Source organism: Amblyraja radiata, chromosome 39, assembly GCF_010909765.2.
Source record: "Amblyraja radiata isolate CabotCenter1 chromosome 39, sAmbRad1.1.pri, whole genome shotgun sequence".
NCBI classification, from domain to species: domain Eukaryota; kingdom Metazoa; phylum Chordata; class Chondrichthyes; order Rajiformes; family Rajidae; genus Amblyraja; species Amblyraja radiata.
Genome location: NC_045994.1, coordinates 16,356,930 through 16,374,538, shown reverse-complemented (window position 1 = coordinate 16,374,538; position 17,609 = coordinate 16,356,930). Strand labels below are relative to the sequence as shown.

The following is a 17,609-nucleotide window of genomic DNA, read 5'->3' as shown; positions in this document are numbered from 1 at the left end:
AGCAAGTTTATTTATATAACACATTTCAACAACAAGGCAATTCAAAGTGCTTTACACAAAGCATTAAAGAGCAATCAAAAGCAATTACAAACAGTCACTACATAGAAAATAAAAACAAGCTAAAATAGAATAAGACAAGTATAAAATACAAGAATAAAAGTTAGTACTAGACTCAAAATGCTGGAGTAACTCGGTGGGACAGGCAGCATAGCATCTCTGGAGAGAAGGAATGGGTGATGTTTCGGGTTGAGATCCTTCTTTGGATCGAGACCCTTCTTCAGACTGAGAGTCGGGGGAGGTCTACGTGATTCACAACTGTCTGCAGTTCAGTGCAGTGTTGGGCAAAGCTGTGCTGCATCCTGATAGATGCTACCTCACCCGCTGAGTTTCTCCAGCATTTTTGTCCACCTGCATCCTGACTAGATGTCTTCTATGGTGCATCTGTAGAAATTAATAGGAGGGAGAGGTGGCATGCCAAACTTCCTTAGCCTTCTGAGGCTAAAGGCATTGGCCTGCCTTCCTGGCTGCAGCTTCAAGGTGTCTGGATGAGGATCAATTGTTGGCGGGATTTATACCGAGGAACCTGACGCTCTCAACCATCACCACTTCAGCACCGTTGATATAGCCAGGAGGTTCCTCCACCCCACTTCATTAAGAATAAGGAGTAAGCCATTTAGAACGGAGACGAGGAAACACTTTTTCTCACAGAGAGTGGTGAGTCTGTGTAATTCTCTGCCTCGGAGGGCGGTGGAGGCAGGTTCCCTGGATGCTTTCAAGAGAGAGCTAGATAAGGCTCTTAAAAATAGCGGAGTCAGGGGATATGGGGAGAAAGCAGAAACGGGGTACTGATTGGGGATGATCGGCCATGATCACATTGAATGGTGGTGCTAGCTCGAAGGGCCAAATAGCCTGCTCCTGCACCTATTGTCTATTGTCTATTTTACTGACATTGAGGGAGAGGGGGGGGGGGAGAGATTGGTGCAGTTTGTTTTTTGCTCCAGATTACAATACCTGCAGTCTAACCTCCGTTAAATCTAATGAATGTTTCCCCTCAAAGCCGTAATATATAGTTCATGTTCCCCCCCCCCCCCCCCCCCCACCCCCCACCCCACAAACTCACCAACAGAGTAGACAACCTAAAGATCTGACAAACTGAAAGAAGAACCACACATCCATCACTTACATGCAACCTCAAAATATTGATGCATGCACTCGATTAGTAAAACAATTTCAGGTAATATTTCATGATTTTTAGAGAACTGGGCTCATAGTATACGTCACATAGTTTAACTCAAATCAAAACAACGTCTCAAGTTTCTGGAAATATAGCCCTTCTTCAAAAATCTAGGTTCTATCAACAGTCTGAAGAAGGGTCTCGACCTGAAACGTCACCCATTCCTTCTCTCCAGAGATGCTGCCTGTCCCGCTGAGTTACTCCAGCATTTTGTGTCCATCTCGGTTTAAACCAGCACGCGCAGTTCCTTCCCACACATGCCAGAAACAGTTCAGGCTCACAGAGCAAGACACAGCAGCCGAATGGTGCTCGTGCCAAGGATAGAGAAGCTATGCCCCAAGCACTGTTGCAGGTGACCTAAAGCATCATAACTTGGACAGCTGGATGTCGAGGGATCTGAGCCAAATGTGGCGAGGTGACACTGGTTTAGAGGGATATGGGCCAAAAGCGGGCAGGTCGGCATGGGTCAAATTGTCTATGCCGGCCAAGATCCCCCTAGATGAGGCATCTTAGTCGGCATGGGTCGGTTGGGCCAAAGTGATGACTATCACTCTAACTTGTGAGACAGACATGAGTTCATACGTGAGAGGAGCAGCATTAGGTCATTCAGCCCATCAAGTCTACTCCGCCATTCCATGATGGCTGATCTATCTCTCCCTCCTAAGCCCATTCTCCTGCCTTCTCCCCATAACCCCCGACACCCGTACTAATCAAGAATCTATCCATCTCTGCCTTAAACATATCCATTGACTTGGCCTCCACAGCCTTCCGAGGCAATGTAGTTCACCACCCTCTGACTCAACATGGCTGCATACAGCCAGGTGGGAGCGCTATACGACTCAGAGTATCCACGTTAGCCAGAGGTACGATGGCCCAAATTGCCACCACAAAGTTAACCTCTTGCAAATCTTTTGTGAAAGTATTCCGCGTACAAGCCAATGGGACACTAATATTTATTGTCTTTGCAATGATCAACTAAGTAAACAATCTATATACTGTACTCATTTATCAAAAGAATTAAAGGGGATTGATTGGAAATTATCAGTGATGTTGAGTTAAGTTTGGAGACGGTCTAACTGTGAATGTTGCAGTGGTTTGCATAGTTTGATGTTGTGAATTTATGGAATTCCCTGCCACAGAGGGCAGTGGAGGCCAAATCACTGGATGGATTTAAGAGAGTTAGATAGAGCTCTAGGGGTTAGTGGAGTCAAGGGACATGGGGAGAAGGCAGGCACGGGTTATTGATAGGGGATGATCAGCCATGATCACAATGAATGGCGGTGCTGGCTCAAAGGGCCGAATGGCCTCCTATTTTCTATGTTTCTATGATGTTATCTGACCAGTACTTCCCTTCTGCTCCACTCTTTTTACAAACATGATGTGAATATTTGTATTTATTATTTTTCATTCATGATTAAATACCACACCGCAGATCCCTAATTGTGCTTTATTGATATTACTGCATGGGACCTTGTACAAAAGTTGATCTCTATAAATACATAACATGCTAGCCATATGCGCATTACCCAGGTCTTGAATAAAGTTATTGAGAATTCCTTCTGAAATATTTCACTTGGTTCTTTACTTGTCAAGATTCAGCACATTCTCGCTCCCACTGAACCCCGGAGTGTTCTGTGAGGTGACTGCGCGTGGTCGTCAGGTGGCACGCAATCACTCACTTCGTTCTTTTGGTTCCTTGTATCGCCATTCAATGTATTCAAAGATGTCGCTTTCACTCTCCACTGGTAGTGGTTCGCCAGGGATTCCTGCCGTCAACACAGCACAATGTCAATGATGCAACAACCATTTCACTCAATACATCAGTGTGCAAGAAAACTGATTGGCACTAGAGTTGCCATCTTACAGCATCAGAGACCTTGCTTTGATCCTTCCCTCAGGTGCTGTCTGTACAATGTGTAGAGCAGAGGTCGGCAACCTACGGCCCCCGGGCCGAATGCTACCCCTAACCCGTAATCATCCGGCCCGACAGGCGGCGAGCTCTGGCCGTACCGCATCCTGCGCCAAGCCCCCGGCACGGCCGCGCACCTTCTGTCAACACGTTTGAGAAAGAACTGCAGATGCTGGGAAAATCGATGGTAGACAAAAATGCAGGAGAAACTCAGGAGGTGAGATGCAAGGATTGCATGATGCTGCCTCACCCGCTGTACAGGCATCACGTGTCGACATGTCGCGGGGTGACGCCTGTGTGGTCGTGAGTAGTTGCCCAAAGAGTCGTACCTTTTTCTGGTCGCCTCTGGATTTTCAACATTTTTGAAAATCTTCGGCGACCTGCTGCGACTGTGACGGGTGCCGGCAGTCGCCAAAAAAATAAAAAAACGCATGTGGGACAGGTCCTTTAGTCTGTCGATTCCCCCCCCCCCCCAGATGCTGTTTGACCCACTGACTTCCAGCATTTTGTGCTTTTCTCCACAGCTTATGTTGTACAAAGGATTTGAAAACCTCACCGGTAGGTCTGGTGCCAGACATTCATTTGTATCCCATGCAGTCTAGGGCAGCCTAACGCACTCATTTCACATCAGAAAGTGGTCAGTTTGGCATAGAAACCTTCTTCCCACACATGTAACTTCACAATGAAACAGACCTTTCAGTTTTCAATGTATTTACCACTTGTGATTTAGAATCTCTCCCATCATTGACCATCTGTGGAAGCATCCCTTTCTTGCCACCCAGAACTAAATTATTTAAATTGCATTTCTCTTAGTATGGGTGACCCAAACCATTGAAGTAGATATAACTCGGCTATTTTCACACCACAATCAAAAACATATCATACCACAGTACAGACGTTTATTGAGTTCTCTCTAAGGTTTCTTTGTGAAGAGAAATATTAAAAAAAGTATTTAATTGAAACCAACATCTTTAAATGTTGTCTAACATACGTGGTGTCAAATCTATAACAAACGAGTTTTTCAACCAAGTTCTTCTGCTCGACATATGCCTCCCATCCTCTACTCCCAACTTTATAAACATATTATACTAAACTATTGTAGTCAAAGAGAAATACAGCACTGAGACAGGCCCTTCGGCCCACTGACTCCATACTGACCATCAACCACCCACCAATCATAGCAATGTTACAAAATTTTGAGATTTTAAAAATCAAGTCTGTAATTTATCCCATCAGATAAAGCATAAAAATAAGTTTAATTTGACACCTAATTCACTTTCATATCTCAAGTATTTAAAAAGTTATGGCCATTTTCATACTCGGAAATGAGCATCTTGTTCCCTATTGATTTTCTATGGACATAACAAAAAAGCTGTGATCGTGAACAGTCAAAAGCCCATAACTTTCTTAAAAATTAAGAGAACTGAATGAAATTTTCAGTTATCATAGATTGAAGCATTCTGAAACAAATATAAAATAATCTTACTTGGATGACCTGAAATTAAAGCATATAATTAGTTAGTTACCTAATTGTAGCTAATTTCAGACTTCAATTACTAGATCTAAACATCTATCCATTTCTTAATAAATGATTAACATTTTTAAATAGCCTAAATGTCCAAATAATTCACAAATAATTCACAATAAAACATGATTTTTAAATCTCATTTACATTAATTTATAGACCAAATGGAAGGAATTTAGTGTTCAATTGCTGTAAATAAATGCCCATTTTAAATCAGCTTTCCAGTGGGTCCCTGTGGAACGCGCTGGTTTGGAACGTTCACATTGCGGTAGATTTGTGCCCCCAAATGCCCAGAAAAATACTGCGGGATATAATGGGCCCAAAATGAGCTACTCGCAATATTAAACTTTGTATAAAGGGATCTTAAGAAGCCCTTTTTAATGTAAAAATATACAACCTACCTTCTATTATTTGCTCTATGAGACCCTGCGGTTGCTGGTGGTCGCGGGTTTAGAGATTTATTTTTAAACTACTATAACCATTATACGAGGCCTTTAAAACTAATAATAGCTTTTGCGACGGGGTCTTCCAGCGATTTTTCGTTAATAATTAACTAGGCTGAACATCTTCGATTTGAACAGCGTTTTAAACCCGCCCCCCTCTAAACGGCGCCAAAATCGCGCACACCCGCAGCGGCAGATTTTCAACGACGCTTCAGGTGCGCTTTGCAACATACCTACCAATCATATCCAACTTTACTCTCTCCAGATTGTTATCAATTTCCTCCACACAAGGAGTTTACAGCGCTAGGAGCACCTGGAGTATTGTGTGCAGTTTTATATGCAGGTCATCGAAATGTCTCAAAATGTTGAAACTCCAGAGGCGACCAAAAACAGGTACGACTCTTTGGGTGGCTACTTACTCACAGCCATACAGGCATCACCCCGCGACATGTCAACACATGACACCTGTATGGTCGTGAGTAGTTGCCCAAAGAGTTGTACGTTTTTCAATACGATCATCCAAATGTTTTCTTTCCATATCCCTTGATTTTCTTAGCGCTAAGAGTGATAACGTTGGGCACATATAGCTGGACTAACTCAGCGGGTCAGGGAACATCTCTGGAGAGAAGGAATATGGTGACATTTCAGGTTGAGACACTTCTTCAGACGCTGACATCTGAAGAAGGGTCTTGACCCGAATCATCTCCCATTCCATCCATCCAGAAATGCTGCCTGTTCCGCTGAGTTATTAAATCATTTTGTGTCCATCTTTGATATTTGTTGATCTTTTTTCACTTGCAGATGAAATTTGGAGTTGGCGCATTATGGTAATCTGCTTCTCACCATTGCCAGCATTGAGACCACATAATTTTGTCAGCTATTCAGTGATTTTAGCCGCAATATTTTAAGCACGCTCTTGTTCCCATATCGCTGACCAGCATTGGTAATGTTGGCTACAATCCCTTTATGGTTTGAAGTGTTATATGAGAATAAATGATAAGTTTAAAACTTTGCACATTCTGCAAAATAGTTATAATAAAGTAATAAGAGTCATACAGCACAGCAACAGGCCCTTCGGCCCAACTTGCCCATGCTGAGCAAGATGCCCCATCTACTAGTGCTACCTGCCCACAATTGGCCCATGCCCATCTAAACCTTCCCTATCTATGAACCTGTCCAAATGTTTTTTAAATGTTGCTATAATACCTGCTTCAACCACCTCCTCTGGCAGCTCATTCCATATACCCACCATCCTCTGTGGGAAAGGTTGCCCCTCAGGTTCCTATTAAGTTTCAAATCTCATCATAAACCTCTCTCCCCAGGTTCTTGAATCCCCCTACTCTGAGTAAGACTGCGCATTTATTTGACTCTGTGAATCCCATAAGATCTAACCTACATCTGAAGAAGTGTCTCAATCCAGCCTACCATGTAAAACCTTATCAAATGCTTGTCGAGTCCATATAGACGTCCATGGCCTTGTTCTCAATCATCTTTTTGCTTTGTCTCCTCAAAAAACTCAGATTCATAAGGCACAATCGCCCGTATACAAAACCATGTTGACTAGCCTGGTCAGCCCCTGTCTATCCAAATGCATATATTTGTCTTACCCCTCAGAATACTCTCCAGTAACTCATCTCCAAATAGCTCAGTTCTACCTTGTCCAGTCCTGATCTACATCCGAGACACCTCACATGTTCTCCACCATGTCAGCTACCTCAGTTTTTAGGCACCATCTCCACATCTTCACCATGATGTCTAGTCCCTTTGCACCCCTGCTCCCCACCAGGAGGTCCTCAGGTCCATCTGTTCTCTCCACAGATGCTGCCTGACCAGCCGAGTTCCTCCAGCACTTTATGCTTTGCTCACGATTCCAGCAGCTGCAGTTTCTTGTGTCTCTATGCTTCCAAAAGGATTCAGCTCCTACCTGTCACTCCCAATGGACGAATAGTGTACTCATTCAATGTGAAGCCTTTTTCCAGGGCCTGGGTCCTCATGTTCTTGTTAAAGAGATCACTTCCGGTGAAATAAAGCACGCCACAGAAATACTGATCCTTTGGAATGAGCCTGCAGGTGAAACGTCCACAGTTAGCAACCTTTAGCCAAAGGACCATAAGCTATTGAACAATGGAGATGGTTCATTCCTCAACTCATTCACGTTGGGGATCGTGTTCACTTGCCCAATTTCTGAAATAGTGCCATTTGGAATATCCCTTTTAAATATACATGAATACAAGTACATAAAGGCAATGGCAAAGCTAGCTATCGCGACCAGTATTGTTGGAAGCAACAAAGGGCTCCCAATGACCGCAGAGATAAAACCAATTGAAGACTAACAGCCTTTCTTCCTGAAACAGCCAACAAAGAGTTAGATTTCGGCATATATTGTTAATTTTTACAGTTATGCACTAAAACAAAATCATTTTTTAATGTTTTAATCTCATGTGCAATTTAGCAATCCACTTGTTCATCGGCTATTCCTCTCCACAGATGCTGACTGACCTGCTGAGTTCCTCTCAATCATCTTTATTTTTATTCCAAGGTTAAAATTGATTTTACTTTAGTTTTAGTTTAGATACAGCGCGGACACAGGCCCTTCGGCCCACCGAGTCTGCACCGACCAGTGATCCCCGCACATTAACACTATCCTACCCACGTAGACAAAGGTGCTGGAGAAACTCAGCGGGTGCAGCAGCATCCATGGAGCAAGGAAATAGGCAACGTTTCGGGTCGAAACCCTTCTTCAGACTGATGTAGGGTGGGGAGAAGAAAGGAAAAAGGAAGAGGAGGAGCCCAAGGGCTGAGGAAGAGCTGAGAGGGGGAGGAGACAGCAAGGTTATACCAAGCCAATTAACCTACAAACCTGTACATCTTTGGAGTGTGGGAGGAAACGAAGATCTTAGAGAAAACCCACGTGGGTCACGGGGAGAACGTACAAACTACCTACAAACAGCACCCGGAGCTGCAAGCACTGTAAGGCAACAACTCTAACACTGCTCCACCGTACTACCCTTTTCTCTTTATCTTAATCTATAGTTTATCTACTTTTCTTGATCTTAATGTTTTTAATTAATTGCAGACACTTTAGTGTGAGTTCAATTAAAGTTCCTGGTTCCTTTATTTTTTAACTGGTGCCACCCATCTTCTACTTGCTGGTCCAATACCCGATGGATAGAGCATTTTGTTTAATCATTATTTCATCAACTCACCTGATGTCAATTCTCCTGAATGGATTCTCACTGCCATCACTCTCTTCTGGTAATCGGCAGACACCCTGTTCAAAAAAGGCAGGGAAAGAGAGAGTTAACAATTCACCAATCTTTATCAATTGTCAGTAAAAAAAGCAGCACAAGTAAAAAATCAATTCCTGAACAGTCGGGCAAAAAAAAAAACCAGAGACACTTATTTTGGGTATATTTGCAATGAAAAGGAAACAAGGATTTAATTGTACTAGTACATTGTGTGCAGTATGTAAACAAGTTGAAGAACTATCATTCTTACAGATTAATATTTTTCATTGATTGCACGATTTGGTGATCAAGATTCAAGAGAGTTTATTGTCATGTGTCCCAGATAGGACAATGAAATTCTTACTTTGCTTCAGCACAACAGAATATAGAAGGCATGAATACAGAACAGATCAGTGTACACAAAAATGCTGGAGAAACTCAGCGGGTGCAGCAGCATCTATGGAGCGAAGGAAATAGGTAACGTTTCGGCCCGAAACCCTTCTTCAGACTGAAGGAAATAGGCAACGTTTCAGGCCGAAACCCTTCTGGGTTTCGGCCCGAAACGTTGCCTATTTCCTTCGCTCCATAGATGCTGCTGCACCCGCTGAGTTTCTCCAGCATTTTTGTGTACCTTCGATTTTCCAGCAACTGCAGTTCCTTCTTGAACAGATCAGTGTGTCCATTTACCATTGTATAAATATATACACACATGAATAAATAAAACAGATAAAGTGCAAATAAACTGATAATGGGCTATTAATGTTCAGAGTTTTGTTTGAGTTGAGATCAGGCAGCAACTGTGCAGAGAATTTCACCATCAAACTAGATCATTTGCAATAAAAGTAGACAACAAATTCTGGAGAAACTCAGCGGGTGAGGCAGCATCTATGAAGAGAAGGAGTAGGGGACGTTTCGGGTCGAGACCCAAAACATCACCTACTCCTTTTCTCCATAGATGCTGCCTCACCCGCTGAGTTTCTCCAGCATTTTTTGTCTACTTTCGATTTTTCCAGCATCTGCAGTTCCTTCTTAAACGAGTTGCAATAAAATCCAGTTTTCTGAGAAAGGATGTGATATAAAGGAACTGCAGATGCTGGGTTATACCAAAGATAAGCACAAAGTGCTGGAGTAACTCAGCGGGTCAGGGAGCATCTCTGGAGAACATGAATAGGTGATGTTTCCGATTTGAAGAAAACGTCACCTATCCATGTTCTTCAGAGATGCTACCTGACCCGTTGTGTTACTCCAACACTCTGTGCCTATCTTTGTGTTACTCCAACACTCTGTGCCTATCTTTGTGAAAGGGGTTGTCTTGATGAGCTAGATAATACAGATTGATTAAATATTCCACTCCCACCACAAGCCACATCATCTTTAAACAACTCCGGTTTTTGCCAAACACCAAGTGGGGAACAGTAACATTAACACTAATTTATGCATCATTAAACAAGTAACATTCTGTCCTCTAAAGATTGGCGTCTTCAAATTTAGTTTCACTTAAAAATAATTCTTGGGATGATTTGTGGCAATATTGTGAAATGTAAAGAGAATAGTGATAAGTTGCAAGAGACTATAAACGGTATGGTAGAACAGGCAGGCGCATGTTGATATTTAATACACTTTAAATCACAGATCCTTCGGCCCACCGAGTCCGCGCCGACCAGCGATCCCCGCACACTCACACTATCCCACACACGCTAGAGATAATTTCCAATTATGCCAAGCCAATTAACCTACAAACCTGCACGTCTTTGGAATGTGGGAGGATACCGGAGCGCCAAGAGAAAACCTACGCAGGTCACGGAGAGAACGTGCAACCTCCCTACGAGCAAAGGTAGACACAAAATGCTGGAGTAACTCAGCGGGTGAGGCAGCATCAAGGGAAAGAATGGGTGACGTTTCGACCAGTGTGTGTTATGCTTGAGAGACAAGGTAGCTCCTGAAAAATCCATGCACAACGCTCCATCCGGGCACAACAAACTGTTCCTGACAGGAGCAATTTCATTTGAGAGGCAAAAAGTGTTGAATCCAAAGTATTTTTGTTCATTCAGAAAGAAAATACATGGGTGTACTGTTAAGACACAAATGTCCCGAAACGTCACCCATTCCTTCTCTCCAGAGATGCTGCCTGTCCCGCTGAGTTACTCCAGCTTTTTGTGTCTATCTTCCATCTAAACCAATATCTGCATCTCCCTCCGACACATGGGTGTACTGTTCATAAGTTCTAACCGACCACGAGCATTATGAAACAATCTGCAATCCAACTTTTAGAAAAATAGTTGCAAGTGAAAATATCTAATCTATTTTCTGCAGTTCATTACAGGAGAACTTTTACAATACGATAGAACTTTATTTATCCCAGGAGGGAAATTGACCTGCCGACAGACAATTGAATTTTCTATACAATTAGGATATGATATTATTTTGTTAAATTCATATATATTTTCTAAAACTGCAACGCCAATGCTGATAGTGACATTGTTCATAACGTACACGCTGAAGAAATGTTTTACTTAAGTATAATCCAACTTGGTTTTATTACTAACCACAGATATGCAATCCTCCTCAATGTACACTGAGCATTAAATAGCGCATCTACAAGCAGCTGCTTGTACATGGCTCCTTCATTAAAGGCCGCCTGTGTCAGCTTCACCAAATTCATTCATGTCGTCTGATGGACCTTATCCATCTTCCTCGGGATTTATTACTGACAATTTAATGGCCCTGTCCCACGGTACGAGTTCATTCCAAGAGCTCTCTCCCGAGTTTGCCCTGATTCGAACTCGGAGATTTACGGTAATGGCCGCTCGTCGGTACTCGGGGCTCTCGTGGACATTTTTCAACATGCTGAAAAATCTTCACGAGTCTTCCCGAGCTTACCTGCCATTAGCGAGTCTTCCCGAGTGCCTGCCGTTAGCGTTACGAGCCGCTAAGAGACGTCCCCGAGCTCCGACGTACCCGCTACGTTCATTCTCCGTGCTTACCACGAGTTTGATTTCTTTTAACTCGGGAGAGCTCTTGGAAATGAACTCGCACCGTGGGACAGGGCCATTAGTGTTATGCAAATACAAATTATAAATAGAATGATTGGAACTGCAGATGCTGCTTTACAGCGAAGATAGACACAAGAAGCTGGAGTAAGTCAGCGGAGCAGGCAGCGTCTCTGGAGAGAAGGCAATGTAGTTGAACACCAATAATCATCGACCAAGAGTTGCTTACAAAGTGCACACAACGAGGGCTGATCTGCTAAGAATCTTCTGTGAGCAAAGACCCTATGCCAGTCTCACGAAGGAGCAATGTGTTTGAGGCTATGATTTTTAGTTCAGGTAGTCGTTCAGATGTACCATGTGGTTCTTTGTGGAGCTCTGGGCATCCTATGGGTTCAGTCTATCACAAAACGGACTCTTTTGAGAAACGCATGCTGCCAGTTACTCTTGATGTGAGGAGGTCAAGACTGTATCCAGTTAAAAAGCCTTTATGATATCCATTATGAAATGGTGAGTTGCAAACTGAGATGTGTAGTGGTTGTCACCCTGTAATGATCATCGGGCCAAGTAGTTCAGGGATTCTTTGATCCTCATCATTAAAGGCAACACATTAAATAGACACCTCCATGACTGGAGATTTGCCTTTAGTTTGTGGCAATCTCACCGACCACCTCCTATGCACCCGTCATAGTAGCAGCAGGCCGCCGAAAATTTCAAAATGTTGGAAATCCAGCAGCGGCCAGAAAAAGGTACAACTCTTTGGGCGACTGCTCACAACCATACATACAGGATATTAGGGTTACAGAATATACTGTAAGACCACAGCAAGGGAAGGTCGGTCTGAGCCAAATGAAGTTAACAATGGCTCTGTTGTTTAAAACTTAATAATACTTCCTCATCGGTGTCTCCAAAGCAGCTGTCACAAAAAGACTTCTTGGGCCGGCTGTGCCAGCAGGTAAGCAAGGAAGCAGAGAAAGCAGAGATTCAACGGGCAATCAATATTCAGACAAGGTAGTAAAACAGACTATTGCCTGATCGATGCCTTCACTATCAAAGCTTCAGGTCAAGTCTCAACCAGCACTTCAAAGATGCACAACTATCTGATAATAGTTCATTCTAAACAGACCAACAGGCAGCAGCTGCCTGCCTCACCACTAATAACACTGTATTCAATTTAGCGCAGTTACAATTCACCACAATCTATACCACCCGGCATCCACTTTTATTACAAAAAGTGGTCAATGGCTCTTTCCGCTGAGAAATAGGTTATAATTAAAAAAGTGACAGTGTATGGGCATGATTAAATGCCACAAATCATTTTATTTCAGGGTTTTGCAAAATGTTCATTTCAGCAAAAAACCTATCGGACAAGTTGCCAGAAACGTGAAGCCAAAAATGGCAGGCTAGCTACTTGGTCACTTTCTTTTAGTTTAGTGTAGTTTAGAGACACAGCGTGGAAAAAGGAACACTTTTCATATCCCTATTTTCCCTCTCCCCCGACCCTCATTCTGAAGAAGGTCTCGACCCGAAGCGTCACACATTCCTTTTCTCCGCCAGATAAATGTGGTCTGGATCGCTGTGATTCTGGTGGATCCATCGCTTAAATGATTGGGCTAAATATTGCTGGCACATTTTAGTAAGTTTTGGACTGAATTTGCCATTGCAGAATTCCAAAACATATTGACTAATATATAGCAGCAAATTCATCACTACCTTCCAATCTACAACAGTATCGAACACTCAGACACAATTTAGATCTGAGATTCTAAAGACTTTGATGGGTTTGAATGGGGAGAGAAAGATGAGGTTTTTCTTCCAATGTTTTAGTTATTTTTAAGAATTTTGTGTTTTTAAATATCAGAGAACAAATGTTGAGCCAAATCTCTGCTGCCCACCTTATCTTCTGTCTGAGCCTGTTTGGGTGACAGTGTCAGCCCTGCATCGGTGAAACCTAGTCGTCACTCAGACTTCACTGTCCAAGTGAGATTAGATCTCTTCTCCGGTAGATTAGTGTTAGAGATACAGCATGGATATAGGCCCTTTGGCCCACTAAGTCCACTCCAACCATCCATCTTCCATACGATAGTCTGAACAACACCACATTGAACAACACTGCACTTCTGCATCAGTCTGAAAAAGGGTCTCGACCCGAAACGTCACCCATTCCTTCTCTCCAGGGATGCTGCCCGTCCCGCTGAGTTACTCCAGCAGTTTGTGTCTATTTCCGTACACTAGTTCTATGTTATCCCACTTTTGCATCCTAGACACTGGGGCCAATTAACCTACAAACCCGCACGTCTTTGGAATGTGGGAGGAAACCCAAGCGGTCACTGGGAGAACATAGAAACCCCGCACAGACAGCGCCCATGGTCAGGGTCAAACTTGGGTCTCTGGCGCTGTGAGGCAGCGGTTCTACCACTGCGCCACTGACAATTCTAGGTGTGGGGCCAGACCAGCACCATTCAGCTCCTTACAGCGAGGTCAAGTATTTTGAACTCCACCGTTTTATTACTGCTCTGAAGAATATTAACATGAAGATTTGAAAACTTTGATGGAATTTTACATTTTTAACCAATACGTTAAAAGCTTAAAATGATTAAAGGAATAAAAAACGTCTTTCTGTTCTGAGATACTAAATGAAATTGGTTTGGGGCAGTTACATGTACAACACTAAATCAATTAATGCTGACACCTTTGTATTCAGGTACTTCAAAAATAACGTCAATGCATGTAAAATTACCGTTAACAATTTGTACAAGATTTTTCATCGACTCTGTAAATTACAGCTGCAAGCATTGCGTTTCATTAAACCTGTACTTTCAAGAAGTAGCTACTGAGTTCAAAGTAACAATTAAATCAATTATCAGGCCAAAATGAGACCTGCAGACAATTAGCTAGAAGTCTCCTGCTTCCTACAGAGCATACCATTCACAGGGTTTGGAGAGACCGCATCCTGCAATTCTTTTTTCTGTTGTGAAAGGCATTCTTATCCTTCTTCATGGTATGTTGTGCTCAAATCTCATTTCCTCTTCACTGCTAGAGGCGTGCATACCTACAGGGTTGTAGCATGCTTATGGGCCTGTTCCACTTATGCGTTTTATTCGCCGACTGCCGGCACCCGTCATAGTCGCAGCAGGTCGCCGAAAATTTTCAATACGTTGAAAATCCAGCGGCGACCAGAAAAAGGTACGACTCTTTGGGCGACTACTCACGACCATACAGACGTCACACCAATGTGAGGGGGAATTTTCGTTACAGAGGATTGTTGCAGCTAAAATATGTTGTTCTAGAGATGGGGAAGGTATACACGCAGACACGCGCACACACACGCACAGACATACGCACAGACACGCGCGCACACACAATATTTAGGAAGCATCAAGAGACAAACACCTGATTCACCAAGGCAGAGAAGGCTACGGACTTAATGTGGGTAACTGAGATTAGCATGGATGGGTACAATGTGGACATGGATATTGAGGCTGCTGATGTGCTGTGCTATGACATTATCAGTTCTCGCTCGTGTTAGGTAAAGGTGAGTAAGGCACGTTATTCAGGACTGCATTCACATCCACTGTGCAGCCCATAGGACTTTATGCCTAACAAAGAACTGCAGATGCTGGTTAATACACTAAAGGACACTGAGTGCTGGAGAACATGGATAGGTGACGTTTCGGGCCGAGACAGAGGATGAGAACAAATTATTTCTATGCTGTTGAAGGAACATCACAAGAACCTAAAGGAGACAATATAAAGCAGAATAATTGTTTCTTTCTTCACGTGCTGACTGCGGTCATTAAGCGGGTTTATTGTAATCCCAGCTACCATCATTGGCAGACCTCAAAGTACATTTTGTAACAGCCACAACCCTCACATAAACACTCAAAATATTTATGCAAATGTCCTCTCTTTTAACGCCATTTAAAACCAATTTAAAGTAAACAGCCCTGTAATTAAATTGCATAATTACATGAACCACATCCAGCACACAGTGCCCTCCATAATGTTTGGGACAAAGACCCATCATTTATTTATTTGCCTCTGTACTCCACAATTTGATATATGTGATAGAAATAAATCACATGTGGTTAAATGCATTGTCAGATTTGATTAAAGGCCATTTTGGTTTCACCATGTAGAAATTACAGCTGTGTTTATACATAGTCCCGCCTTCCGACTCGAGGGAGGAACGGCACTCCCGTGAGGGCGATCCGGCTCGGGGCTGGAACGGTGCTCCGGTGGCTGGGACGGCGTTCTGGCGGCGGTGACCTGAGTCCTGGGTTCAGCCGCGCGCCAGCGGCTGCGTGTGCTGGACTGGAGGGCGGCAGCTTCGACCACCCCCAGGCCGCGGTGTTTGAGCCGGCCCGTTGCGGGGTTCGGTGAGCCGCGGGACTGTTGTGGCATCGCCCGGTGGGGAATCGCCTCAGCGCAGAGGGAGAAGAGGAGGGAAGAGACAGTAACCCTAAGATTTTTTGCCTCCACCACAGTGAGGAGGTGCTTGGTGGATACACTGTGGTGGACGTTAATTTGTGTTTATTGTTGTTTATTATTGTATGATGTATGTATGACTGCAGGCACGAAATTTCGTTCAGACCATAAGGTCTGAATGACAATAAAGGGATTCAATTCAATTCAATTCAATTCAGGGCACCATAATGTTTGGGACACATGGCTTCATAGGCATTTGTATTGCTCAGGTGTGTTTAATTGCCTTCTTAATGCAGGTATAAGAGAGCTCTCATCACTAGTCTTTCCTCCAGTCTTTCCATCACCTTTGGAAACTTTTATTGCTGTTTATCAACGTGAGGACCAAAGTTGTGCCAATGAAAGTCAAAGAAGCCATTATGAGAGTAAAATTGTTAGAGACATCAGCCAAACCTTAGGCTTACCAAAATCAACTGTTTGGATCATCATTAAGAACAAAGAGAGCACTGGTGAGCTTACTAATCACAAAGGGACTGGCAGGCCAAGGAAGTCCTCTACAGCTGATGACAGAAGAATTCTCTCTATAATAAAGAAAAATCCCCAAATACCTGTCCGACAGATCAGAAACACTCTTCAGGAGACAGGTGTGGATTTGCCAATGACCACTGTCCGCTGAAGACTTCATGAACAGAAATACAGAGGCTACACTGCAAGATTCAAACCACTGGTTAGCTGCAAAAATAGGATGTCCAGGTTACAGTTTGCCAAGAAGTACTTAAAAGAGCAACCGCAGTTCTGGAAAAAGGTCTTGTGGGCAGATGAGATGAAGATTAACTTGTATCAGAATGATGGCAATAGAGCAAAGTATAGAGGAGAGAATGAACTGCTCAAGATCCAAAGCATACCACCTCATCTGTGAAACACATTGGTGGGGGTGTTATGGTCTGGGCATGTATGGCTACTGAAGGTACTGGCTCACTTATCTTCATTGATGATACAACTGCTGATGGTAGTAGCATAATGAATTCTGAAGTGTATAGACACATCCTATCTGCTCAAGTTCAAACAAATGCCTAAAAACTCATTGGCCGGCGGTTCATTCTACAGTAAGACAATGGTCCCAAACATACTGCTAAAGCAACAAAGGAGTTTTTCAAAGCTAAAAAACAGTAAATTCTTGAATGGTGAAGTCAATCACCCGATCTGAATTTTGAGTTAGATGTGGCCCTTGTGGCTAAAGGGATCAGGGGGTATGGAGAGAAGGCAGGTACAGGATACTGAGTTGGATGATCAGCCATGATCATATTGAATGGCGGTGCAGGCTCGAAGGGTTGAATGGCCTACTCCTGCACCTATTTTCTATGTTTCTATGTATATGATGAAGAGAAAACTGAAGGGGACTTGCCCCCAAATCAAGCATAAGCTAAAGATGGCTGCAATACAGGCTTGGCAGAGCAGTACCAGAGAAGTCACCCAGCAAATGTTGATGTCCATGAATCACAGACTTCAAGCAGTCATTGCATGCAAAGGATTTGCACCAAAATACTAAACATGACTAGTTTCATTTACACGACATTGCTGTGTCCCAAACATTATGGTGCCCTGAAATGGGGGGATTATGTATAAACACAGCTGTGATTTCTACATGGTGAAACCAAAATGTATAAAAATGGCCTTAATTAAAATCTGACAATGTGCACTTTAACCACATGTGATTTTTTTTCTATTTCAAATCTCAAATTGTGGAGCACAGATCAAATAAATAAATGACGGGTCTTTGTCCCAAACATTATGGAGGGCAATGCATATGGCATAAAACCAAAAGGTTTTAATGGGAGTGCAGCCATAGCTTCAGGCAT

At 43.1% G+C, this 17,609-nt stretch overlaps 1 protein-coding gene across 1 annotated transcript in view; it reads right to left on the bottom strand.

The window, feature by feature from the left end:
* Positions 1-2,667: 2,667 nt before the first annotated feature.
* The window catches only part of polb (DNA polymerase beta), a 41,207-nt gene continuing 26,265 nt past the window's right edge, over positions 2,668-17,609 (bottom strand). Inside the window, exons 12-14 of the mRNA XM_033013672.1 lie at positions 8,318-8,382; positions 7,036-7,175; positions 2,668-3,000 (exon numbers count right to left, since the gene is read on the bottom strand). Coding sequence (XP_032869563.1) covers positions 2,906-3,000; positions 7,036-7,175; positions 8,318-8,382 — 300 coding nt within the window. The 3' untranslated portion in view covers positions 2,668-2,905. The remainder of the gene's footprint in view (positions 3,001-7,035; positions 7,176-8,317; positions 8,383-17,609) is intronic.